Genomic DNA, 26,069 nt, shown 5'->3' on the forward strand with positions numbered 1-26,069 from the left:
CTGGATTTTATTAACAGGAGTGTCACTCTCAAACCAAGGAAAGTGATTCTTCCACTCTATTCAGCACTGGTGAGGCCATACCTAGAGCAGTGGGTCCAGTTTTGGGCCCCGCACTACAGGAAAGATGTGGACAGTTTATATAAAGTCCAGCGCAGAGCAACAACAATGATTAGGGGCCTGGGAGGCAAAACTTATGAGGAAAGGCTGAAAGAACTAGGGTCCTTTAGTCTGGAGAGGAGAAGGCTGGTGGAGAGGAGAAGGCTGGTGGCAGGGGGCAGTTTGATAACAGTCTTCAGATACCTGAAGAGCACTTATAGAGAGGATGGAGATGGGCTTTTCTCTGTGGCCCTAGGGGACAGGAGTAGGAGCAACAGCCTCAAGCTGCGGCAAGGGAAATTTAAGATGGAGATTAAAGGGAACTTTCTGACTATGAGCGTAGGCAAACATTGGAACAGGCTACCTAGACTCTGGGGATACTCCATGCTTGGAAACTTCCAAAAGCAGGTTAGATGGACACTTGGCTGGGATGGTTTATTCAGGGATGATCCTGCCTTGAGCAGGGGGCTGGACTAGATGAGATCCCTTTCAGCCCTACTTTCCTATGACCTTATGATCCAATTGTAGATGATGACATAAATATCTTCTTGACTTGTTCAGACAAATCATAGAGAAGTAGGGCTGGAAGGGACCTCATAAGGTCATCTAGTTCAGGCTCCAAATATCTTTCCATCTCTGTTTTCTTCCCTGGATAGTAGAAGCTGAAGCAGTACTCAAATATTTCTGAAAGATCGAAATCCATCGATGCCAAGAGAAGTTTATAGGTTCTGTTCCAGCTACTCAACCTTTCTTTTTTAAATGACTTCTCAGTTACTCTGAAGCTCCTGCAGCCACAGACTTCCCTTTGCACTGCATTCTTAACAAAGACGTCTTTAAAAGGTCAGTTCTTTTAGTTCATGAATTCGGGGTGACATTTCACATGCACAAAAATAAGGACAGGGTATGTTAGAAAGTGGAAGCTGGCTACTTACAATGCAATCAGATGTAAAGGGCTTATTCCAGAACACAAAATTGGACACATGCGATTGACAGGTGATGATCAGGTAAGTAACAGGCGTCAACCAATTAGTGACACCTTTAAGTAGAGATGGCTCCCAGGTCATCTCAAAGCCACAAGTACTGTTCCTGTAGCTTGTCAACAATATTCTGGGCTATTTTGAAGGTGGTTCAAACTCAGTAGCTTCCGTTTTTTCATGCTCCAAAGTGCAGCTGCTTCCAGCTCTACTTCAGCTGTAGGTTAAGGCCCTCTCTGTGTTATACATGGGTGTGAAACTGGACAATAAGAAAATGAGGAACTTCCAACTGCAACAAATGCCAGGCCCCAGTGCTTTCCCACATAACTTGCACGCGCTCAGTCTGGCGCTGGTGCTCGTCTTAGAGTCTGAGTTTCCAAAAAATTGGCCACTTAGCACTGAACTGAGTAAAATGCAACAAGATCCAGTAGAGAATAACCCAGTATCATGAATACTGTTTTCTCTGAGGCAGTGAAACCACAAATTAAGGCAAAACTATCTCCTTAAATGAACAACCACAACACGTGCACTGGTCTAACTTACACCTGAGTTCAGAGCAGCCTCAGACAAGCAGCTCTTTCAAGATAGTTGCCTACATCAGGTGGCTATTACAGCACCTGGCCACTTAGTGGCAGGAAAGTCAGTAATAGCTTGTTTCCACTGAGCAGACAGCTCTGTCATTGCTCCCAACTTTCCAAGGACTAATTTTACCCCAGATTGGAGCAACTCACACTGACAGACACACTCTGTAGGTTGTGCGTCTTTTCGACTTTTATCCTGATACAAAGTGTCAACATGTCGTGTGTCTGCACCCTTATTTTAGGCACTGTAGAGAGCAAGTCAGTGAATGGACAAATGGCATCCTCTTGCTCTGCAGACTAGCTCCCTGCACGTTCAGATAGGCTGAGTTTGGTTTCAGCCCTCTGGAACCAGCCCAGTCCTGGGTGAGCGAGTCAGAGTCCGTTCTTGTTTGTTAGTAAATGATCACACAGGCAAAATCCAACTCCGTTACACCTGAGCAACCCCCTGAAGGTGACGGGTCTTCAGAGTTTTAAGTAAAAACTGAATTTGGCCATCCAGTACCTTTTAGGCAAGGTGGCAATAGATTCACTCCTCTCACTTGTTCTCCTGGCCCTGTGAATCTTGTATCAGTGTGACTCAGTGGCTCAGCTTCAAGAAGGTGGTTGCAGGGTACCTTCGACCAGGTCAGGGCTGGGCAAAATGTGGCCTGTGGGCCAGACATCGCCCACTAGGCCATTCTATCCAGCCCACGGGGCCCCTAAAAAATTTAGAAAATCAATATCTGCCTGTTATGCAGCCCTCAACAGCTTGCCAACTCAGTAAGCGGCTCTCCACCCAAAATAATTGCCCACCCCTGACCCAGATGCTTCTGTCCCGTACTGGTTATGGCACTCACTTGGGAAGTGAGAGATGGGCTGAGGACATTGAATCCACATCTCCCACTGCCTAAGCAAGTGCTTTAGCCAGTAGATTACAAGACAAGAGATAACCACTGTCCTCATCTTCCTGTATTAATGCAGCCACAGGGCTGCACTTGGCATTGAATTCAAGGTGTTTGGCACTTTCCGTTCGATGATGGAGGCACCTAATGTGAGACCTTCAGTCAGGTGCCTGGCATTTCCTATTGGCTAACTGTAGGTGCTTCTTTTCAGCACCAAAGTTCCCTGCTCAGCACCTTCTGGAGGTATTTCGCTCCCCACATCCAATTTAAGGCACTCTGGATGCCTAACCCTGTTGATTGGATCGCCCTCCTGGGGCAGGCAGGCTGTTGCAAGGTGCCTCACTGAGTTGTATGTACTGCTTTGGATCTAACCTCAAAGGTTTAGGTACCACGTAAAAACCAAATCTATGGTGGCCATCTATAAACTTGCCAGGGGGGACCAGCAGGAAACGGGAAAGTCCCTGTTGCCACGAGCACTACCAGGAGTAATTAGGAATAACAGCCACAAGTTGGCTGAGAGTAGATTCAGGCTGGACATCAGAAGGTGCTACTTCACGGTCAGGGCGGCTAGGATCTGGAACAAACTTCCAAGGGAAGTGGTGCTCGCTCCTACCTTGTGGGTCTTCAAAAGGAGGCTAGATAATCACCTAGCCAGGGTTGTTTGACCGAGTATCCTTTCTTGCCCAGGGCAGGGGGTCAAACTTGATGATCTCCGCAGGTCCCTTCCAGCCCTACCAACTATGAAACTATGAAATCTCCTCCCTTTGAGCTGATTACCTCTGTCTCACAGCAGGCAGCTCTGCTTTGGGGTGCAAGGCCTGAAGCTTCAGGTGAGCATAAGTGGAATTTGGCCCGCTCCCTCGAATGAATGGGATGCCACTGGCATAGAGGCCAGGCACAATCGTCCCTCTTTGGTTTTCCTGCAGCAAAGCTGGCTAAGACCACCCCTCCTCCCGGCAGGAAATCCTGAGAACAGAACGATTGGAGCGAAGCAAGGCACTAGCTTCTCCCTGTAATTCCCATAAATTACAGGCCATTTTCTCCTTTCACTTTTGTTTTATCACTGCTGTGTGGAAGTGTGGTCAATGCATGCCAACTAGACACTTCATAAAGCCAGGGACTCTCCACAAACCTTTGTCCCTCTGGCAGGGGAAGTCCTGTTAGACTAAAAGAACCAAGAGAATCTCCTGGGTGATTCTTTTCAGGATTGCCTTTGGCTAGCTGATTTCCTTCAAAATTGCTCAGTTCCCTTTTTTGAAAAAGAAACTTGGAATAAAATTAAGCACCAGAAATAAACCAGAAAAGAGGTTGTTCTTTTTTTTTTTCCTCTTATAAAACCCAGCCCCCTCATACTTTTAGCTAATGCGATGGGTATATAAATCAGTGCTGACTTGCATAGACAGATACGAACTTTCCCTGCACCAGGCAGAAAAAGAAAGGGAACCTGCTGATGTGAGTCTTTCCTATTTGCTGGCATTGCTTGCACTGGGGGTGCTTGGAGCACTTTGGTGCTGGGGTAGGGGTGGGATATGAACTGCACAGCAAAGAGAAGAGGTGTGGGTTCATCCTCCTCTCCTGGTGCGTGCTAGAGCTTCCCTGCCATGCTTGACTTTTTATCCCTAGCTTCTGGAAAGGAAATAGTTTGTCTCTGGGATGCACCAGGTGGCACCAAATGGCAGGTATTTACAAGTCATTTCCCCAGGGCAGCGATGCCCAGCCAGCACTTCATCCCTCTGCAGATTACTCAGGTTGGGCAGAAAGGAGGGCAATAAGCCACAGTTCAAACTCTTTGCAACAGGGCAGTGCACAGTAACTCTCACTTTTCTCCAGAGGCTCCTCTGCAAAAGGCGCAGGCCAGCAAGCCTTTCATGTGCAGAATTCCCATGCTTTCCTGGGAGTTCTGGGTGGGGGCAGTTACAGGATCAGGCCCACAATACATTGTGCTGAAGCAGTAGTAAAGCTGTCATGGAGCCCTACTCATCTGAATGAAACACAGGGTTGTACCTGCAGTTAGTATCTGGACCAGGGGTGATACCTGCCCCACCTGATGCTTTTGTGGCCCTTATTAGAGTCTGCAGAAACTTGTTTAAAAAGACTGATTAGAAGCTGACCTAACCACTGTAAAGAAGCTGGGTGTAACGGATGCAGTTGCATCTGCCTGAGTCTGCCGGCAGCCTGGAACAATGGATCTACACCCTGTCTCACCTCTTTATTTCATGGGCTCATTAGTGCCAACACGGCTCTTGAATGTCAATATTAACTACTTTGTGACTGGTTATATTAGCAACAATTGCTGTGGGGGCAGAAGTGTGAAATGGTGGGTGGGAGTGAGGAGTCACTGCCGTGAAGGAACTGGAAAGGGATGGAAGGAAGAGAAAGGCGAAGTGGGGAAAGAAGAAAAAGAGTGGCTGAAGGAGGCATCCATTGAGCAGGCATACTTGCAACCCTGGGTGTGGGGAAGTAGATTTTTTCCAGAGCAGTGCTAACAGCCTAACAGATGAGAAACGAAAGCACAGGGCTACATTTTGTAAGGTACTGAGGTGCTTCTGGCCAGCAATACATGCCTCGCTTTTCCCTGATTGCATTGCTAATCTCTCTGTCATGGCAGTGGGAGATCTGCAGGAAGCCCTCCATCTCCATCCCAGCTCACAGATTGCTGTGGAGCCTGAGGTGCGGCCCACTGAGCCCCCTTTGATTCCCATCCGCCCACTATGATTATTCCTTACTTCATCCTTCACCCTAATTCTGTACCATGCAGCTCTTGTGTGTTGCCAGTGGCTGAGCTGAGACAGGAAAACACAGCTGTTTGCAAGGCCTGCTTATATCCAGCTGAAAAGCTGTTCTCTTCTACAGGAGAGGAAACTTAGGCAGAAAGGTAAAGGGACTTGCCCAGGGACACGGAGGGAGGGAGTCAGTGCCACGATCAGCCCATAATTAGAAGCTTTAATTCCCGTGCTGGCAGACCACTAGAAAGTGCCTGCGATCCCTGTCAATTCGACTAGATTATGGGATAATCTTTGCCAATTATAAATTATTATACATGGTGCAATCCTCTCCCCCCGCTAACGCCCTGGGAATGCGCGGGCATCTCTTCCCGGCGTGCTGTATTAGCGCTCACGGGGGTGCAGCCTTTTCCTCTCTGGCCAGTTGGTGTAGTCTCACGAGGTCAAACCCTGGTCCAGACCCTCGTGGCAACTGGACTGGACAGACTGGGAAGAGGCCTCGGAGGGTGAGGGCCTATCATGCAGTGCCAGGGTCTCTGCAGAGCACACGGGCTGCCAAGAGTGCAAGGCTTTGCCTAGCCCCTGAGCTGGGCAGTATGGCACTCAGGATAAAAACCCCGCTTTCCATGCTGCTCTGGGGAAGGAGCTCCGCTGGCTCCTCTGACAAGGCTGCACTAGCACGGCTCCAGTGAAACACCGACAGAGCTGGTGGGACAGATAGGGTCAATGTGCGATAGTTTCCGGCAGACTTTGGCTCTGGTAAGAAGCCTGGTCCAACGATCCCATCGCAGCAGCAAACGGGTCAGCGTACGCATTAACCCCAGGATATGCTGCTCACAGAGAACATATCTAGCCATCAAGAAGAAGGGGAAAAACCAACCCACGGTATTTCATCTGCTTAACCATCCACCATGGAACAGCTATCTCTTTCCCACTGTGAACTGCACACCCCTTTTACGATGCCAGGCTGTTGGAAGGCCTCAATTTTCTGCTTAGTAAATATAACTCAGGCCGTGCTGTCCAGTGCAGTAATGGATCGCCCGTTCTCTGGGAAGCACAAAGCCCTGCAGAGGCAATCCTTAATTAAGTAACCTCCAGAGGCACCTTCCAGCCCTGCTGCTCAAAGTCTCAGCATGCTGCAGCAAGCGGTGCACCCATTTTACAGAAAGCTACCCCAAAATGCAGAGCAATGACTAAGCTCCTGCCAAAGCCACACTAAGAGCTGGAGGCAGAACCCAGGAGTCCTGTATCCCGCAGGGCATCACCAAACAGGTCGGTTGCTAAAAACCAGTTCATCTTATAATGGTAAGAAAGAAGGTAGTCATTAATCATCACACTGCTTTGCCTAAGCACAGACAGTCACTTGGGGGAAGCATCTATCCACCACAAAACCCCAGTGATTGCTTGTGTTTGAGTGGAGTGACACACTTTTTTCTTCACATCGTGTACCAGACTACTGAGGGTGCGGGGGGAAGGAGGAGGCTACAGAGGCACTGTTTCGATGCCATGGGCTGCATTGTTAGGGAGCTGAAGTGCCGGAGTTTTTAAATAAAGCTAGAAACAGAGCTCTCGGTAGATGCTGTCACTGCGTTTTTAATTGTCCGTATGTTGCATCCATTATGTTTCCCCAGATGGCAGGGCTGCTTAACTACTACTTCCTCATCTGTGCTGCGATTGTGAGGATCTCCAGCCGGTACCTGGAACCGAAAGGTAAAAGCCACTGCCTTGGTACCAAGCACTGAGAAGTTGTAGGGATTCACCACAGTGCCCTGTGAGAAATGATCTGGGCTGCTGGGGAGCAAGGGCGGTGTGACCAGAGGGAAGGGAGAGCCCCTTCCTTTACTGGGCTTAATGGGGGGACCCCCAGGGGTGGCTGTGATACTATGCCCAATCCTGACCAGGGCCCCATGTTGGTCTGTGTTTGTACAGCGCTGAGCACAAAGACAGCCTCTCTCCTGGAGGAGGCAGCAGCATTTAGTCAGATGCTGATCAGAGAGATCATGTGTGTCGCGGTGACGGGCCTGGATCCCGGCACACAGCAGCTGCGGGTGTTGTGCCTATAAGGCAGCAATAAGCAGCACATGGGAACCTGATCCTCAGTGATTAAGAGCACTGTGCAGCTGCCCTGTTATTCTGGCTTAACAGCAGGAGCCAGACCCCTTAGGAAAACATGCAGTTAAGTATCTCATTAGTGTGATGAGAGCCACTCTTGAACCCCTGTCTCTGACCACAGCTTGCCCCTTCTGTATCCTATACACAGGAGCAAGTGCACAGGGGGCTGGCTGCCGGCTACTGCCCAGGATGCCCCGTGCACCACCTTCCTTGCTCTCCCCTTGCACGGGACATGCCAGCCTGCTGCCCTGTAAGCAAGGATTTGCAGGCGCATAGGGATGTCCCTCTGCCTCTGTTTGGCCAGCTGGGGAGGGAGGGAATGGGCCTTCGCGTGGAGCAGGGGAGGTGGAAGGCCTCCTGGCCAGTGGCAGGGAGCTGCAGATGGGGCGATGTGGCAGCATCTGCTTTTGTTATCTGAGACTCAGTGCTGTGGGCAGGGGGTTGTAGCTACGCAAATATAGGGAAGAGAGAAGCACATGCACGGGGACCTTGTGGCCTGAGCCAGGTCTGGGGGGGGGAAGAATCACTCACAGCATGCACGTGCTGAAAGCCACGATGCTAAACAAACCAACTCTGCGGCCTTCCCGCATTTCCTCCTGTCCCGGCTATCAAAAAGCTACTTTCCCATCTGACATATTCTAGGCCTGGAAAAAAGAAACGGTTCATTTTAATCAAAGCAGAATCGCATCTGGAATCCTACTTTGGGGCTCTCAGCTTCTGCGCTCTTCTGCACTAAAACAGGTAGACAGCTGTTCGCTTCCAGATTTAGAACAAAACGAACCCCAGGTTGAGATTTCACTTGCCAAGGTTTTAGCCTGGAGTAAATTTAACAGCTACATTAAAAGCCCCTGAAATAGAGTCATAGCAGCAGCACTCTGTTAGAGCCCTAACTAGAGGAGGGAGGTGAAAACAGCCTGGCTGTGATGCAGGCTAGGTAGAGATGCTCTTCCAAACACATTTCTGGTTTAGGCTGAGAAGAAGGCAGTGTTCCCTCCTGGAATATGTGGGGTAAAAGTGCAGTAGGAATATTATAGCTTTTTGAATGCCAACTTCTCTACAAGGAGAGGCTTCACAGCATTACCAGTATGATGTTGCCTACGTCTGGTAGCAAAAATGAATGGCAGTCGGCACGACTGATGCAATAGCAGCCTCCCCTCCCCAATTTTCCCCTTGTTATCTCCAGGAGTGTCTTCCCACTTCAACCTGCAGTGTTTCATGCTTTATCCCAAATACATGTCATGCCACTGGAGTCCACAGGATGGTGCTCGGCCCAATGCAACTTTCCACCTCAGGTACAAGATGAGGTAAGGAAAAGTGGACAGAAATTTTATCTGAGGCACGAAACACAATCCTCAGCGCAGTACAGGCTCATGGGAGAGCCCACAACTTTGCAAGGGCTTACAGCAGGCTAGGATGCAACTCTTGCTTGGGATTGTTTCATTTTCTGCATTTGGTTTTCCCCCCCTCCATTAGTGTCTTGTGTGCACTGTGGGCTGGACTGGACAAGCAGTGCAATGGCTGCATTGCACAATCTCTGAAAAAATAGATGGGAGTGATAATAATGGTTTAAGTGTCTTTCTGTTCACATATTTGGCCCTACAGTACAGATGGGTCTTCTAGAGCTTATAACGTGCTACTGTGGGTGCTTGACCTATTGCTGGTGTAGTCAGAAAGAAGCAGCCCCCACTTCGTGTGTGTCTGTGAATCACATGCATTGGTCTGACCCTCTTTAACTACTCTGGCAGGCGTATACAGGAGGTAGGTGCCTCAGGGATGGGTGTTAGGAGCTGGACATACCAAATACACCTTGCCATGCCATCCATCCAGATGGTTGTCCTTAGGAAATGGCTGGCAGCACACAAGCATATTCCAGCAGCGGTGCAATGGGTTGAGAAATGAACAATAGAGACTCGGGTGCATGCAGGTCAGGATGCTGCAGTTTTGAAAAGAAATACTGTACCTTCTTTCAGATGAAGTGCGAGATGAGGGGCAGCTGAATTAGACCTTACTGCAAAGAAACCTAATATTTTTTCCCTTTGGCTCAGGGGAGCAACAGAAGTTGAAGAGTGCAAAGACTACATCACCCAGGGCCCAAACTCCTGCTACTTCAGCCGTGTCAACCTGTGCCTGTATTTGACCTATGAAATCTGGGTAGAAACCACCAGTGAGACGTCGGAGAAGCTGGTAGTTAACACCGAAGACATTGGTGCGTGCGATTTGAAGTATCACTGCTTGATTGGTTGGGTCTCTGATTAACAGCATTCTCAGCAGACAGGAAATTAAAGTAAATTCTCACATTTAGGGCCTGATCAAAGCCCACTGGAGTCAATGGAAAGACATCTAATGAGTTGAACGGGCTCTGGATTAGGAGAAAGGAAGTCTGTTGTAGTGGTCTTACTGGAGCCTGGAACAAGTGAGCTATTAGTTCCCTCTGGAGTTGCATGCAAAGCAAATGATGTGTCTTGGGTCTGGTCAGATGGACTACGTACCATGAGATAAAGGGGAGACGGCTTTTACACCATGTCAGCTCCACTTCTGCCTCATGGTAAGTGGTTTGTCTGCTTCCCCATCTACCGAATAGAGATCACACACCTGACCAGGGTGAATGATAATTGTAACTTTAGGTCTGTGCAGTCATCTGAAGAGCTCTTCCTGTTCAGGCCTTGAAGTGCTCTTGCTGTTCACCACCCAAGCCTCATCTTCGATAGGGAAAGGGTGGAGCTCTGACTACACTGTGTACCCCACACGGGATTAAAGTCCCAGGGTGGACAAAGCCACTCCGAGTTTCGACATATGGCAGTCGGTGGAGAGTCCTTGCACCTGCACAAAGGGCCTTTTCCATGCTAGGATGTTAACCTTGCGCTGCTAGACCCTTGGTAAAAACCTGCTTTATTTTCCACGGGCCCCTTACGAGAGCAAGTCACCCCACAAGAGCACGCTCTGCTTTAGCGCTCTCAGCGTGAAGCTCACATGAGGACCAGCTGTTCCCCGTGCTCAGAGCCCAGGCCCCACCTTTGCTGAGAAACAAAAGAAACTTCAGCCAGCACTACAGCTGTCTCCTTCTGCGGCAGTCCCTGGGGCCAAACAGCAGAGGAGGCCTCCACCCAGGGGGCAAGTGCCTTAGGGTGCTCGTTATCTTATAGGACTCCATCCAAAGACTGGAACAAGAGAGACCCCTGCCTTCAGGGCTGCTTATGCTAATAGGTACCCCCTCCGCCCTCTCCCCACCCCTCCAGGGAGCCTGCTGGCTTCAATACAGCCTTCTACTGATTGCCTGCACTGCTGCTGCTACCGTCTACCTGTATTCCCTTTCCTCGCTGCACAGATCTTTCCCGGAGGGGTGGGGGGAGCACTAACCTCCTTCTAAATCTTGTGCCATCGAGCCTGCCCCCGTCCATGTCTTGCTTCTTGCCTCTCCACCTCTCAGGGGCTCGGCTCTGCAGCTGCTGCTTGCCATCAGCTTCCAGTGAAGGCAACGGGGAGGTACTCGCGTGCAGCTGCTCCAGAATCAGACCCTTGCCCCTCAGGTGGAAGGCCAGGCCCAGGAGGGTCTTGTAGAGCCGTGCTAAAAAGGGCTAGAAATATGTCAATTTGATGGAGCTCGAGGGGGAACCCCCCCCCGCCCGGGTGTGCCCCATCTGTGAGCTCAGGGTGCTTGTACATGTGACGCCATTACCACGGACACGTGATGAAAAGGTCACTTTGTGTGGCTTAATGGCATCACGCTGTACATGTGCAAGGGTTTGGGGGGTTTTAAATGAGTTTGCACGTCGTTTAGTTTGCAACATTGCAAACTGCAACGATGCAGGAGCCAGCTCGCCTCCCCCCTGCCGTGGGAGAGGCGGGCAGGCGCCGGAGAAGGGAAGGATCGGGCCCCTCGCCGCTTCTGCTCGGACTCGGGGTGCCTGGGAGGCAGGAGTGGGCGCAGCGGTCTGGTCCCTCTGTGTGAACCGCAAGCTCCCCCACTTCAGGGGCTGTGTTTTAACACCAGCCATATTGGAGAGGTGCCTAAGCCCTGTCTTTAAAGGGCTGTAACATGATTCATTAATGCGATTCCAACGCAGATGGTTGCTAGCTACCAAGGCAGGACCAAATGGTATTGCAATACAGGCAGGGCACTGCTGAGCCCTCACGCAGCCCCCTGACACTGAGAAATGTGCTGCGCACACAAGCCCCTTAGGGGACCCCTTTCTTCCCCCGTTTTTCCCCCTGGACAGCATGGTAATGCTACAAGGGAGATGGTGGGTGGCAGCTCCTGAATGTCAGGGACCTCTTTCAAAGGCAGTAGCGGCTGAAACGCCCTGACACTGGCGCTGCTTTCCCTCCCATCCCTCACTTTTGGCTGCCAGCTTCTCTTCTGTATGAGCCGCCTCATATATTTTTTTGTTCAGCCTTCAGCAGCGTGCGCCACCCATCCCCCTCCTCTGCAGAGCGAAACAGCTCAGCCTTTTCCTAGGCTGGTTCCTGTGACTTGATTCAGTGCCAGGTCTGTGGGGGGGTGGGGGTGGGGAGAGACTCGCACACACACACACGCACACACGCCGTGTGCTAGAAGCCGAGTCTTTCTGCCAGGGACTGAACCGGGTACTTCTGTGCCGAAACCAGCTTGTGCCGCTCAGCAGAGGAGGGAGAGGTCTCCTCCCCTGACCCGGACACCTCTTCTCTAACCCATCAGCTGCCAACCTCTGCCCTTTTTCAATCAAGGAGGTTATGAAAACAAGCAGAAACTGGAGAATACAGAAAACACAGCAGCCCCTGAAGGAGGGGGGAAAAACGCTGCCACCAGATTGCAAAGGGCGGCCTGCTAGTTCTCCCCGTGCGAAGCTATGAACGCTCACAGTCGTGACGCTTTCCTGCCTTATTGCACCCACAAGAATGACATTAGCACCTGCCCCCGAGCACGAGACACGGGCTTTGTCACATGGGGGGGGCGTCTTGCCCATCCACAGGCGAGGTTTTGGGAGATTTCGCTCAGCTCCCGTCCAAGTAAGCCCGTCTGAGCGCATCTGAGTCCATGCTCGTGTCCCAGCGAAGTCAGGCTGGTGTGTAACCGCATTCCCCAAACTGGGCTTTCAAGCAGGAGAAGTGAGCTGTGTGGGCTTGTGCCGCTGCCCGACTAGGAACGGGAGCCAAAGTCTAGGAAGGGTTCGCCCAAGCCTGGTGGTTTCTGGCGCTCATCATCAGTTCATTATTTTTGGTGGGTATTTGGAAAGCAGAAGAGGGGAGTCCCTACAATCCCTGTAGCGCTGCAGGGCCTGACCTACCCTGGCAGGACTTCCAGGGTAAGCGAGGAAGCTGCCCAGTGTCTTAGGACAGCAATGTCAGAAATGCTGCTGGTCAAGACAGGGCAGGCCCGTGAGTTTTACTGCCAGCTGCTCCCTGGTTTGCTTTTAAATGACAAAGCTCCCAGGCCCTGCTTAAGCTGAAATTCAAAGGGGAGCTGATTCTCTGTACCCACCACTGCACCATTGGCCTGCCAGGTTTACATGGAGAATCACCCTGTTAAACTAAAGATACTAGTAACATTTTGGAGTGGTTTTCTCTTGTTTGTAGAGACTAGGGATCAACTCATCAGGGATGTCTAAGGGAGCCTGGACTTAAGTCGCACTGTCAAAAGCAGCCAGGCCTCGAGGCCCCCAACTTGTCCTCAATGGAAAAAGGGCATCTAAATCTCTTAGATACGTCTGAAAATTTGACCCTGGACCACAAGCAAACTTCTGATCTCGTGCAAATACACACAGGACACACAGAGGCCCACTATGTTCAAGTGATTTGATTCCCTTATCAGATTTTTTTTTTTAAATATACAGCCAAAACAGAACCACCGACAGGCCTGACCACGGAGGGATTTGGCACCCACCTGTCTGTGGAATGGCAGTACCCGCCGGGCATCGCTGCCTCCTTCTACCCATTGGTGTTTGAACTCCGGTACCAGGAGCAGGGGAGCAGGGAGTGGAAGGTGAGTCTACCTCTGTCTTTAGGCCTGACACCACCACCTGTGCTTGTAATGCAACACAGGAGAAGCTTCTCTCATACGAACCATGGGTAACCATAACTGGTTGGAAAAAACTTTGAGCCATGTCAGTCTGTACGGTTCCCATGAAATGCAAATGCAGAATGAAAACAGGGGAGGAGGCTTCAGAAGACGCTGTGTTCAACCCCGGGACGTGCTCTGTCCCAAGGAAAGCAAACTTCATGAGCAAACTCACCCCTGCCCAGCTCTCCAGACTGCATTCGGCTTATACGGGTAATGGATCCGCCTCTGCAGTCAGCATCTTAGATTACTGACTTGTGACCATACAGCTCTGGAAAGGACTGAAAATTTCAGCCCCTTTTGGAGACAGTCCTGTGTTTGGCCAGGAGGATGGGCTAGGCAAGCAAACCATCCCTTAACCCAGTGATTCTTGTACAAGAAAAGCAAAAAGACAAAGAAGACACAATCAGCTTAAGTTTCCAATGGAGAGCACAGCTTTTGTTCCTGCCCCTCTGGTGCCATTGCAGGCCAGAAAGCTACCTTCCGCGGGCAAGGGAAGAGTCTTCTCCCAGCCCAGGCAGGAAAGAGACAGCACGGGCAGCCACTTCTCCCTCGTCCTCCACTCCAGCCAGAGCACGAGTGTGTCAGCACCGCGCCTCGAACAGGTTGTGCTCCCGCTGGTGTAAGAGCTCCTCGAGAGTCACCAGAAAGCAGCGTGCTTTGGAGCACCCGTCTCGCACGCCGTAGGCTAGGCTGGGCCCCCGCGTACGGGTGCAGCTCCACTGACTAATTCCCACTGACCCGCCACTGGTCCTAGGTAGCCTTTCCCACTGCTTTGTTTGCAGACACATGACAAGCACAGCAGGTGACACCGGTTTCGAGAACCGTTACCGAAGGGGGCGGCTGCCACGTGCGTGGTCTGACTCGATTGTTTTGTCAGGATCTCAGTGCCTGCAGCATATTCTTCTGCCGCTAGGTGACTCTGTGCGCTCTGTACAATGCCAGCCAGGTTGGAGGCCCTGTAAACAAAGGAAATGAAGCCTTTTTTTCTTGCACCATAGTTTGGAGTTGCTTTCTTTTCCTGCCTGCCTCCTCTGTAAGCCAGACTGTGACTGCACAGCCTTCCCCCGCTGTTGCAAGCAGTGGTGTCTGAGTAGAGCTCAGACCCTGTTTAAAAGCAAGCCTCTCCAGTTACACACTCGTTTCCTGAGGTCTTGAACTGGGTTGCCTGGTGGAGCCAGCCCAGGGCATGGCCTTGAGAGCACCTGAGCTCTTATAGTAGCCTCTGACAGCAATGCCACCCGGCCTTGGGCTTGTCACATCTCCCTGCCTCCATTGTATGCACAGCCAAGCCTGAGAAGCGTTGGGGAGATGCTGGGTGTTATTAGTACCCTCCTTCCGCTCTGTTAATCCTTGTACCAGGCATACAGAGAAAAGGAAGTGTCCTCTGGGGAAGAGAAGTGAAAGTCCTCAAAATAGTCCTTGTTCTTTCCTCCCTGTTAGAGAGAACCCGACGTGGGTGAACAGATCAGCTACTCCCTCGAGGACGTGACACCAGGCACCACGTACCGCCTCCAGGTTCGCTGCAAGCACGCAGATGGGACGGGTTTCTGGAGCGAGTGGAGCGCTCCCATCACAGTCCAGTTTGGATGGCACAGCACAAAGCCAGCACCCGATGCCGAGCCGCAATAGGGGGGCCACCGCCTTGGAGCAGGGCAGTGGCTCAGCCAGCCTGGCACGCTACCCCACCATGGCTAGAGCAACCCCACATCTGAGCCCCAGGGTCTGCCAGGCCCTCAAGGCAGGCGAGTCCAGAAACTTTCTGTGAAAGCTGTTGCTTCCTTTAAAATCCCAGAAACCATCAGCAATTAGGTGCTCTTTATTATTATAACTATTATTATTAGCAAGTACAAGAGCTTTAATGTATGGCGGGCTGTCTGGAAACACGTATTAATACGACATCACTCCAGTGCCCAGGCACAGTGCTTTGTGCATCTCTACAAGCTGTCAAACTTGACAGGCAACCACTGGCCACCTCTACACTGGCAAGCCCAGCAGGAAAAGGTTTTCTGCATTTCCTTTCTTACAGCATCTTCTAGATACTCTGTGGGCTTGATTCCTTTCTCAAAAGCGATCCCACCGGAGAGGTCAATCGGGGCTGAAAAGATCATGGCAACATGTGGCTTGCCACCATTAGGCGCCAGAGTCATCGCCACATGGCACGAACGGTTAGGGGACAGCGTGTCCAGAGCTGTTGTCCAGTCCGCCTGCAGGCTCCGGAAGACAATTCCCCGCTGTTACATACTGCTCATATTTGGGAGATTTTTTTTCCCCTGTCTTTTCTGCCACCACCAAAGCCAGAAATGTATCACTTCTTCTTTTTTTTTTTTTTAAATGCAAGCTGAGATTCAGCTGAATCTAAATATGCCACACCAGCCCCATAAATAATTGAGGGTGCTGGGTGTTTGACATGCTGCTTAAGGAAGTGCTGGGATACCATTTGGTTTTATGACCAGGTTAGCGTGGCAACCTGGCACTTATAAAACATGCCTGGAACAAGAGACACGGTGTGACTCTCAACTACCCGAGACCTGCCTGTGTGATACTGGCCTTTAAACCCAAGGCAGACCCATCAAATAGCCGCTACAATAAAAGCATCATAAATCGCTACATTTATATAGCATCTAGCGACCACAAGGGTCTCCTGGCATCTCGCAAACCAGAGACATCGCTCCAGCACCGCTCGGATTCAGCCGCTGCCGGACTGGAGCGGAGCAGACAACCCGTGCACAGTAAAAGAGCAGGGCTGGGGGGGGGCGGTGTTTTTCCCCCCGACTTTTATTTAGATGAAAAACGTGCTGCGAGCTCTAGCACAGCCATGCAGGAAGGAGGTGGCTTCAGCTCTCAAGGTGTCACCCCCATGACCCAAACGCAGCAAAGCCTGTCCACAGCATTACTATCAGATGGAGGAAGAATCAACCCAGCGTTACTGAGACTTCTCTCCTGCGACGTGCAAGGCCCAACGGCATGTTTAATGAGCACCCCACCCAAGGTCGATTAGCATTGTTATGAGCTGAGGCATCCAGTGATTAAGGTCACCAATTTCTGGCTAAGCTCGAAACCAAAACCGTGTCTCCTGGGTGCCAGTCTAGTGCTTTACCCACAAGACCATCTTCCATAGGCTTCTAAGGAGCGGTCTCTAGGGGTCTCTGTGCCCAATGTACCTACCTTCATCTCATTAAGGCAGAAAGCTTCCTACCACCTCAGTGGCATGGTTTCACGTTTCTGCATCCACAAATTGCTGCAATGAGCCACGAGTGAACCCCACCTGCACGAGTGCAGAATTAACGACGTGCCTGGCTAGTGTGGGGAGAGGCACAAAGAGCAGAGCTGCATGCAAAAATAATTCTCCAGGCTTGGCAAGGCATACAACGGCTGCACAGCAGACGACAACTGCCCCAGCGGGGAACCCTCAGTGACAAACAAAGCAGCAAAGCCGTTGTGTTACCCACAAGAGCGTCCCCACATTGCTGAACATTTACAAACTCTCAAGTAGTTGCCATCACACCTCCCCTTCCCCTCTCCTAGCTCAGGGGTTCAGCACTCCTGTGGGGCAGACTACCCAGAGGAAGCCAAGCATGCTCTTTTGCCATGAAAAACTAAAAAGCAGGAACGTTACACCTCAGTCAGATCATGAATTGAAAGTGGTCAGCCCACTCCTATTAACTCAGACGTGCTTTTGATCAGCTGCACACTGCGCAGGTTACAAGTGGCGAACGCGCAGATCCGGAGATATTTTGAAAGCCACCGTTCACTTGTTATTTTCTCTTGCCGTGGCAATGAGGATAGCAGGGACCCCTGGCCTCTGTTTAATCACCTCTTAAACATTTAGGCAGTCTTACCCTGGACCTGCCTCACCTGACGGAGGAAGTGGTGAGGCAGAGGAAAACAAGGGCTGCATTTGAAACAGCACCTGCACCACCGACTGCCAAGTGACTGCTACAAATCCAACATCTAGGCTGGTCTCTGCCAGGCCCGGGGAGAGCAAACGCATAAGGGAAACATGAAACACCAAAGGTGGCTGCCAAGCAAGGTTTAAAAGGAATTCCTCTGAGTCTGTGGAGATGAGGAGTTACATTAGACAAAGCTACTTGAGAGCACGAAGAAATACAAAAAACCCACGTTTTCCACATTTGCCCAGAACCAGGTTTTCACATACACGCAGCTCTCATTGATGCGTGAGACAAGGGCCGGATCTACTCTTCTAAACCAGTTTGAAAAGCCAGCTGTGCTGTCCTACCAATCACTTTGTTTACCAAGAGGTGCCTCGTGCCCTTTAGATATAGCCACAGCTAGTTTTCTGAAATCATCGAGCTATGGGGTGCAAGACAGTAAGCCTCTCAGTACTGACCCACAGACATCGCTGTAGCCATGCAGTAGAAGGACACGGGCAGCGGGTACTTGCAGCCTGGATGCAGAAGCTGATTCCGTCCCATTTTGCTTGTTTGATGCTTTTGGACGCTCTCCAAGATGGCCACTGATGAGTCATATGACCATGCAGGTTCTGAGTAATCTTATTAAAGATACAGCCTAATCATTCATTTACCCTTTGCAGATCTACTCCAGCCTTGGCGTAACCCTCCTGGCACCAGTGGAGCTCATCGGGGTGACCCAGTTGCTGTTGTTCTGTGCACTGCGTACAGGGTCGCATAGGCAGGGCGCCACGCTGGTACAGCTAAACCCACTTTTCATGAAGGCAGCTGCTCGCAGGGATGATTCAGACCCCACATAGACACAGGCTTACCTCCCAGTGCCTTTTTCCTGCTGCAACCCATGGTCCTGCCTCACACTTCCATGCAGAGTGCTAGTTTTCCTTACGTCAAGCACCGTCGTCACTGTTGGGTCTTCAGTTCAAGTCTTTGCTGAGGTGCAGGAGGCCTAAAATAACTGATCCGTAGATCACCCTAGGGTTTCAGCCTTTATGGTCAGCCCACTGAAGCCCCTTAGGCCTCAAAGTCCTGCAAGGGTGTAAGCCTTTGGAGCAACTTTCCCCTTCTTGTCAGCTTTATTGCTGTTGACGGGAACTGTTTCCATCCATGTGCTGCAGTCCCCTGTGGACCTGGACCAGCTCACCTATACCTAATGGCCTCAGGTCCTTGGCTCCTTTGCTATGGGGAGCTATATGACCCTTCCTTGACTGTGAGCAAGACACTTAACTCTACTGCACCTCAGATGCCCAACCTACAAAAGGATGCCTCTCTTACAGGGGTGTTGGGAGGTTTAATTAGATGAGGCATAAAACCAGGTCTGAAAGTAAAATGTGCAGCATGGTCACTAAATATCATGGCTAGTGGTGGTTGTACATGCTGGCTGGGGAGCAAGGCACTGGGAATAGAAAGTAGCAGAGCAACTTCATTGTGAATATTTTGAGCTGTGTGAGTATTATCCTGCTCCTTATGCCATCGTGTACCTTTAAAATACAGGTTTCCCTCGCTTTATGCTGTACATGCATTCTTGGAAAAGGGCGCATAACTCCAATGCACATAAAGGGAACCCACTTTACAATGTAACAAATAGGGATACCTTCCAAGACCCCGACTATACTGACCCCGAGACTCATTTCTACCACTTCTACAAGACAATTTTGGTACTCACCAACAACAGACGGTGCACACCAGCACACCTGCAGCTCTAGAAGCACTGGCACCAGCTGCGGCGGCCAGTGAGCTCCAGCCACAGGCGATGCTACTGGATGGCTTCATAGCTCCCAGCTCCCAAGGTGCAACGCCGACGGGGCCAGACGGGGCTGGGCTGCAGGAGCCGGTGCTGCAGCCTGGCCTGAGCACCACCACCTGGCTCAGCCCCACCAAATAATTTTTTCTTCCTCTGCCCGTGGCAGCACTTCCACGACGCTCCGCAGAAAGCAGCGGACTGTGGGCTTCCACCACAGCGGTCGCATAGGAGTGAACTGACCTTGCACAGAATGCATTTTTGGTATGTGATGGGCTGGCTGGCAGTGACCTGGCCCAGGGGTTTTGAAAGGGCAAAGATGATTGGAGGACTTGGGATTCCCTTTCCGCACCAATCAGGCCCCAGAGACTCACCCCCCGTGTCCCCTGATTGGCCCCTTGGGTCACTTGGAGGGGGATAAAAGGGGCAGCATGGGCTGACTCAGGAGAGATCAGTGAAGGACGACAAGGAAGGAGCTTCACAGAGCTGGCAAGAGCTGAGCCAGTGGGGCAGGAGCAGTGCCCTGGAAGAGCCTGAAAGAGCAGGACCTGCAGGCAGCAGTGGGACCCTCAGCAGTGCAGCGTGCGGCCGGCAGGAGAGGCCCGCACTGGGCTCTAGGATCCTCTGGGAGAGGCTCCCCCAGCTCCAGCAAGGAGCTGAGCAGCGACCTGAGAGGTTCCCAGCTCTGCTTCCAGCTCCTCCAGTGAGAGGCCAGGCAGCTCGATGTGAGGCCAGGGCTCCAGGAAGGTCAAGACCCCGAGCAGGCTGGAGCATTGCCACCAGTGGTGGCTGCGTGGCAGTGTTCCTGCTAACAAGAAGCAAATCTTCTTGCAGTGGAAAGGGGCCATTGTGTTTTCCCCCCTTTGTCCCCCTCCAGGTACCAAGGCCCTATATTTCCTTGTCATTTGACATTTTGCATTTTGTCCCTTTTTATATTTCACCAACCCGTATTGTTTGTTCTGCTGTTTGTGTTTTATATTTTGTTAACCCTGTTTTTTTGTCAGTGACTGTAAGTGTCTAACCTTTGTTGAATCCGGCCCCCTTGGGGCATTGTAGTGTCCACTATACCCTCTGATCTATGCCGGTTATGTTCCCAGTATTAAAAGGTATATGGTTAAGTCCCCATTGGTGGTCTGGCTCTGCTCTACAGGGGGAGGAGAGTCCCTACACCTCCCACAGCGCTTGTGCACCTGCTTTGATCCCTTCAATTGGAGAGGAGGGGGTACCTCTTGGAGTACTGTACCGCCCAGGTTACAGGTATAAAAAGGGTCATGGCGCAAGAGCGAATTTGCACATGCAGAACCTGCATAAAGTGAGGGGAAACCTGTATTCTTGCAATGGCTTAAGCAGCCTCCTTATACTCCTACTCATACCATTGCTTAAAACAAAAGAAGAAAATATATTTTCATGCCCAGATACTTCCTCATTGCTCTGCTTTTGTATGCAGATGCTCAGACATAGATATACTGTGATAGATATACTCTGTCTCATGGAGAAGTCGTGGCCTTCAATGGAGAGGAATAAGCAAGCACTACAAAGGAAAGGACAGGGGTGAGTGGGAGGCATTCAGATTACAACAAGCCAACTCTCAGGATGGTAAATAAAGACCCACTTTTCAGTGCATATTCCCAGTACCTCTCACAAGGGATCTCAAAGTGCTCGGCCAACGTTCCTGAAGAACAGCCTCCGAGAGAGAAGTATCACAACCCCTGTTTTGCAGGCGGACACACTCAACCACAGTGAAGTGAATTGCCAAAGGGACAGAGAGCAGGGCTGTGGTTGAACCACAACTAAAATCCTCACTTCTCCACTGGAGACACCTGCCCATGCTCCTTCTGCAGAAGCAAGCTTGCTGCGACTTGTGACATCTCCCTTCCTCGCTGTGCAGGCTAAAATGCCCTTCTGACATGAGCATCTGGCATGGCAGGCAGCAGAGCGAGGCCAAGCATGAATGTCGTGGCTAATTGGCATCACATGAAATGTTTGCTTTGTGGGTCTTTTCCTTGCAGTAAAGTGCTTTGTAAAAGACACAAACACAGTGCAGCGGGCAAGAGGGAAAGAACTGGAAGAGAAAGGGGTTTGAAGACTTTGCAGTGGGCTTGGTTTTGGGTGTAGCTTTCACAAGCCATCAGCAGGTTCATTGAGGACACCATGTGTGTGCAATGATCAAGATCATTTCTCACGTGAGGGTCCAGCAAGACTGAGGACGACCAAAATAAGGACGATGTCAGAGAGAGGAAGAGCAGCCTTGTATTGATGTCTGTGCACTGAGGCTGTTGGGTCTTTGTGCGTGGCAAAGCCCTCAAGGACTCAGTGGTGCTCTGCAAACTGTATGCTCATTTCCAAGCCCTTCTTTGCCAGCTCTGATGTCCACTTGGGTAGAGTGTAAAACTAGCAGCCTTTACTATAAATTCTTTAATGGGAGCAAGCAGAACCAACCTTAGGGGTGGGCGACGTGGGCGACTGCCCAGGGTACCATGGTCAGGGGGGCATCATACACACATGAGCAGCCTATGCCTTGGCCAATTCCTGCCCCAGGCAGAAGGAGCAGTGCCCCCCCATGCCCCCAGCTTTCAGCTGCTGCTCAGGACACCATGCTGCTCTGCCTCCCCTCCGGACGGCATCTCGCACCCTTGCCTCTGCCTGCAGCAGCACCACTGACTTGCTGGGACACTGGAGTGGGAAGGGGGCACCAAAATACAAGTTCACCCATTGCTCCGTTTTCCCTAAGGCTGGCTCTAGGAGCAAGTATTGAATGCGATTTCATATGATGCCGGTCAGGGAGGTATCAACAGCCTTCTCTATGGATCCTCAGCTACTGTAATGCACAGACTAGTCTGTGTCACTGCCTCTCCTAGACGTGCTCCAAATTGCTCAGCTGTGTGTCCTAAACCCCATAGCGCCGATGAATAAAAATGATTCCCTCTTAGCTACTGTGAGTTGCACGTGTGCTCTGAGAATGGTGATCAAAGTGCTGTCCCAGCGTGTACAGGAGTGCTTCCAGGAGCTGGGGTGTTCAGCACGGTGACAACGGGAAAGTGCTAGGTGACCATCACTTATTACATGACTTGCTCCTAGTAACTCCATCTGTCATGTACCACTATATTTACAAAACCAGGTACAGCAGGGGTTGGCAATGTTCTCGGGCAGCGTGCCCAAAACTCCCACAACCTCGACTTGTAAGATGTAGGCATGTCAGGGGTGCATGGCAAGCAAGCTGCGAGGGATCTGATCCTTGTTGTGGCAGTGCAGCCCTGACCCCTTCCCCCCACCCCGCATCTGCCCCGAGGCATGCATGCCAAGCAAAATGCACTCTAGCACCTGTGTCGGGGGTTGCCTAACCCTAGTGTAAATAGTTGCAAATGAATCCTCACATCACCTTTTACAAAGCAAAGCACTGTTTCCTTTTACAGCCATAACGTTTAAGAGACTTGCTTGAGGATCAGATGAGATGAGATGAGAATTAGAAAGAAAGCATTCATGGGATCCCAGCCCTGACTGCTGGGGACATGGGAGCTGGGTTGTTCAGGACACTGGTAATGGAAAGAGACCTTTTCCTACAAGCCTGCATGTGTTTTGTGTCCAGTCACATGAAGGTCCCTGGAGTCTGTTCCTTTGTCTCTGTTAAATGGCTTAGTGGGCTCGGTTCAATTTTCTTGTGATGTACCTTTTGTATGGAAGATCCAAAGCTCAGCCAAGCCAATGGGAGCCTTTGAAAACACACCCGCAAGTCACTCTCAGCAGGAAAAGACAAAGATCCAAGAAAATACAAAACCCATTTTCCCAAAGTAAAGATGGTCTTATAACAACTGAGTATTACTGCACATGGTAGTTTCCCCTTCAGGAACAGAGGGGAACAATTTTCAGTGTTTGCTCACCTAGCCAACACCAGCCAGCCACTTGGGCTAGGGACAGACATTCAAAAAGTCTGATTCTGAATTGATTCAATCTTTGAAGGTTAGTCTAACCTGGCTAGGCTGAACTGATTTGTAACCATACAGACATCCCCTCTGGACTGAGGAAATGCAGGCACATGCCTGCAGTGACTCAGGCTAGAAGCCGGGGGAGGCTAGAGCTTCCCTCCCCTTCCATAGTGCTGAGCTGAGGGGAGCATGGCCAGGCCCCAGCAGGATGCTCTGATTAGGGAGGGGTCCCCCCCTCCCACCCCCATCTCTGCTCCTCTGACCAGGGGAGCCAGCAGGGAGTATTTACTTACATAGCAGGGAGTTGTACCACATTTACCAGCCCATCAGCAAAACAAAAGCTTCTCTAATTAGTTCACGCTCTTCTTAAACAACTTTTTCCAAGGAAGAAATGGAGGGACATTGCTAGCTACCTGTTGATTAGCTCCAAAAAGACCTAAGCGGACACTGTCCTGTCTGCCTTTGTCCTATCTGCCTTACACAGACACCTCTGAGCATTAGCTAGAAGACCACGTGCTGGCTATGGTCTGTGCTGTAGGAGGGAGGGATCCCTGCTTGAGCTGGGAGTGGTGTGGGGGATGGGACAGGGGCAGTCAGGCAGAACTTGCTCTGCTTGCAAGTCTCTGCTGGAGCTCCAGCCAGGAAGCAGAGGGGAGGGGCCAGCTCTGCTGTGGAGCAGAAAGCCTTGCCCAGAGCTGCAAAGCATCTGGGATGCTGGGGGACTCTGATTTAAGTTAAAACAGGAACAGACGTTACATAAACTGGTTTGACCCAAATCAGGTAAGTCTGATACTACATTCATCTGGGTTTATCTCAAACCGGTTTCAGCCATTTTCAAACTGGTTTATGTACACTGAATATCTGTTCTGTTACAGGTTTAAACCAGTTTCTGATCACTTAGACCAGTTTATATGTAATGTCTGTCCCTAGCCCTAGAGTTGTATAGGCCCATGGTTCATCAGGGACCTGTCATCTACCAGTAGTTTTCAGTTCACTTGCAGGGGATCAAATGCTGGCCGAGCATGTGGTTCTGGCTTCCCTCTTTGTTTCTGTTCACCACTAAACCCCTCACTGTAAAGGGAAGCCTAAAGTAAGCATGTGGAAGTTTGGAGGTTCAGCCCTGACATAAAGATTTACTCTTGGGGACTGAAAGCCAAGCGACTGAAACTACTGTCCAGCAGCAGAGACAGAGCATCCGGGCTGGGTGGAAGAGAAGGGAATATGGCATCTAGAGAGTATCCACAGGGGAGAAGGAGAGCTGGGTAGGAAGAAGCAGCTGGGAGTGTGAAACCTAGCAACAGGAAAGCATGGCAGGGAAAGAGGAAGAGAAGGGACCTGGTAGCAGAGCTGCCCAGTCTGTGGGAGAGAGAGAAAGAGAACAGATGGGAAGGGGGGGATGAAATGCAGAAGCAAAGTAGGCATCCCCATTAAGTCCGCTGAAGAGCTGAAGTGCTTACAGCATAGGTGATGTTGAGAAGACACGAGCGCTCACCTGGGCCAGGACACCAGGGGGGAGCTCTGCGGTGGCACGCGGGAGCAGGGCATGGCCTGCACAGCCGGGAGTGGGAGAAGAGGTGGCTGCGAGACGATCTCTGTTGCAGTCTGATCCAGGTTGTAGCATTGCTTCTCAGTGATGTGGCCAGTCCGCTGAGCCGTTCACGTGATGAGGCTAGGGGAGTAACATTCAGCCATCATGATACCCTGCCAGTGGCACTGAGGTGTCTGTCATCCAAGTACCGGCCGATGGGGACAGGCTGGACAACTTTTGCTTGGCTGTTCAATTTTTTGAGACCTCTAATTTCAAACCTACAATTAAATGTGAGAGACGACAGGAGAAAAGCAACCCCGCTTTGCTGGCTGAAATAGCCTTGCCTTGCAGTTTCACCAGGCTCTTCCCAAGGAGACTAGAAGCTCTAATTGTCTGCCTGGGCTTTAAGCATTTTAAACCCAGGCTTTGGTGCTCCGCTGAAATCTGAGCTCTCAGTAAGTGAGGATTTTCCTGTTACATTAAGACAAATGTAGCTGAACGGGGAGGAACACGAGCCTGCTGCTAAACATCGTTAGCAGAAGATCCATTTGAGCCACTTTTCCAAGAGAAAAGGTTTCATATCATAGAATTAACTGAAAATACAGCCAAACGGGAAATAGATCTCCTTTCCCTTGGTAGGCTCTTTCTTCCTGTCTTCTTTATTATTTTAATCCGTCTTTTTCATTTAACTCTGTACATCATTTTGGATGCTGTTTGCCTGAAAGAGACTACTGGCTCCAAAGCAAAGTCATCTTTGGATTGACTTGCTGCATTTTTGCCCTGTTGCCTCCTTGGTAGGCTTTTCCCAGCTGGTTTGATTCTGCAGCTCCCGTCCTCTTCAGAGTCCCTGCTACGTTGTCAAGAAACCTTGGGGTTTAGATCCTGGTTTACACTCCCCTGTGGATAATGTCACTGTATGCTGCCAGCCGAAACAGGAAGGACAGTAGGAAAGTGCTGGGATCTAGGTCGTTTATTCTTCTCTTGGCGCATTTGGTGGGTTTTGACTGAAGGAAGCAAGCTGTCCATAGGGTGAAACTGGATCCACTGCAAAAATAGCTAAGAAAAAATGTAACAGCTCCTTCAGCTGGCTCTTCTCTCTTCTCCCCTTGTCTCTCTCCAAAAGCTCCCTATAGAGGTCATAAATATGCAGTAAGATTTTCCACACCTGGATTCTTCCATTGGCACTAGACTAGACGCCACTAAGGCCCCTTCGCACCAACTAGACAGTGCAAAGAGGACCTTAAAGCAGACCTCCTGCAGGGAGTCTCCTCAGTGGTTGCAGAATTGGTGTCAGGGCAGAACTGGCCTTGATCCCAATCCCAGGCGCAGAGGTGTGGCACCCCACCTAATTCCTGCTTTTGGGACATGAAGGGAAGCCAAGCATTTTGTGTAGTTGCCCAGTGGTTGCTCTAACATACACTGGGCATGTCTACATGTGCCATTAATATGCTTCAATTTTTTGTGCAGAAAATGTAGGCACATTAAACTGTGCCCAGGCTTGCATCTGAATGTGCGCCCGTTGGGGCCAAATTTGCTGCTGATGGGAG

General features: G+C 50.7%; 1 protein-coding gene across 1 annotated transcript; it reads left to right on the forward strand.

Moving 5' to 3' along the window:
- The first annotated feature begins 3,827 nt into the window (after positions 1 to 3,827).
- LOC109307498 (cytokine receptor-like factor 1) lies at positions 3,828 to 19,176 on the forward strand. Its single transcript, XM_019531465.1, has 6 exons — positions 3,828 to 3,984; positions 6,887 to 6,965; positions 8,551 to 8,671; positions 9,413 to 9,573; positions 13,178 to 13,326; positions 14,845 to 19,176. Exons 1-6 carry the CDS (start codon positions 3,895 to 3,897, stop codon positions 15,031 to 15,033), a joined length of 789 nt encoding a protein of 262 aa, XP_019387010.1. The 5' UTR covers positions 3,828 to 3,894; the 3' UTR covers positions 15,034 to 19,176.
- Positions 19,177 to 26,069: the final 6,893 nt, after the last annotated feature.

This window comes from Crocodylus porosus, unplaced genomic scaffold (genome assembly GCF_001723895.1).
Source record: "Crocodylus porosus isolate Cpor-Errol unplaced genomic scaffold, CroPor_comp1, whole genome shotgun sequence".
Taxonomy (NCBI): Eukaryota; Metazoa; Chordata; order Crocodylia; family Crocodylidae; genus Crocodylus; species Crocodylus porosus.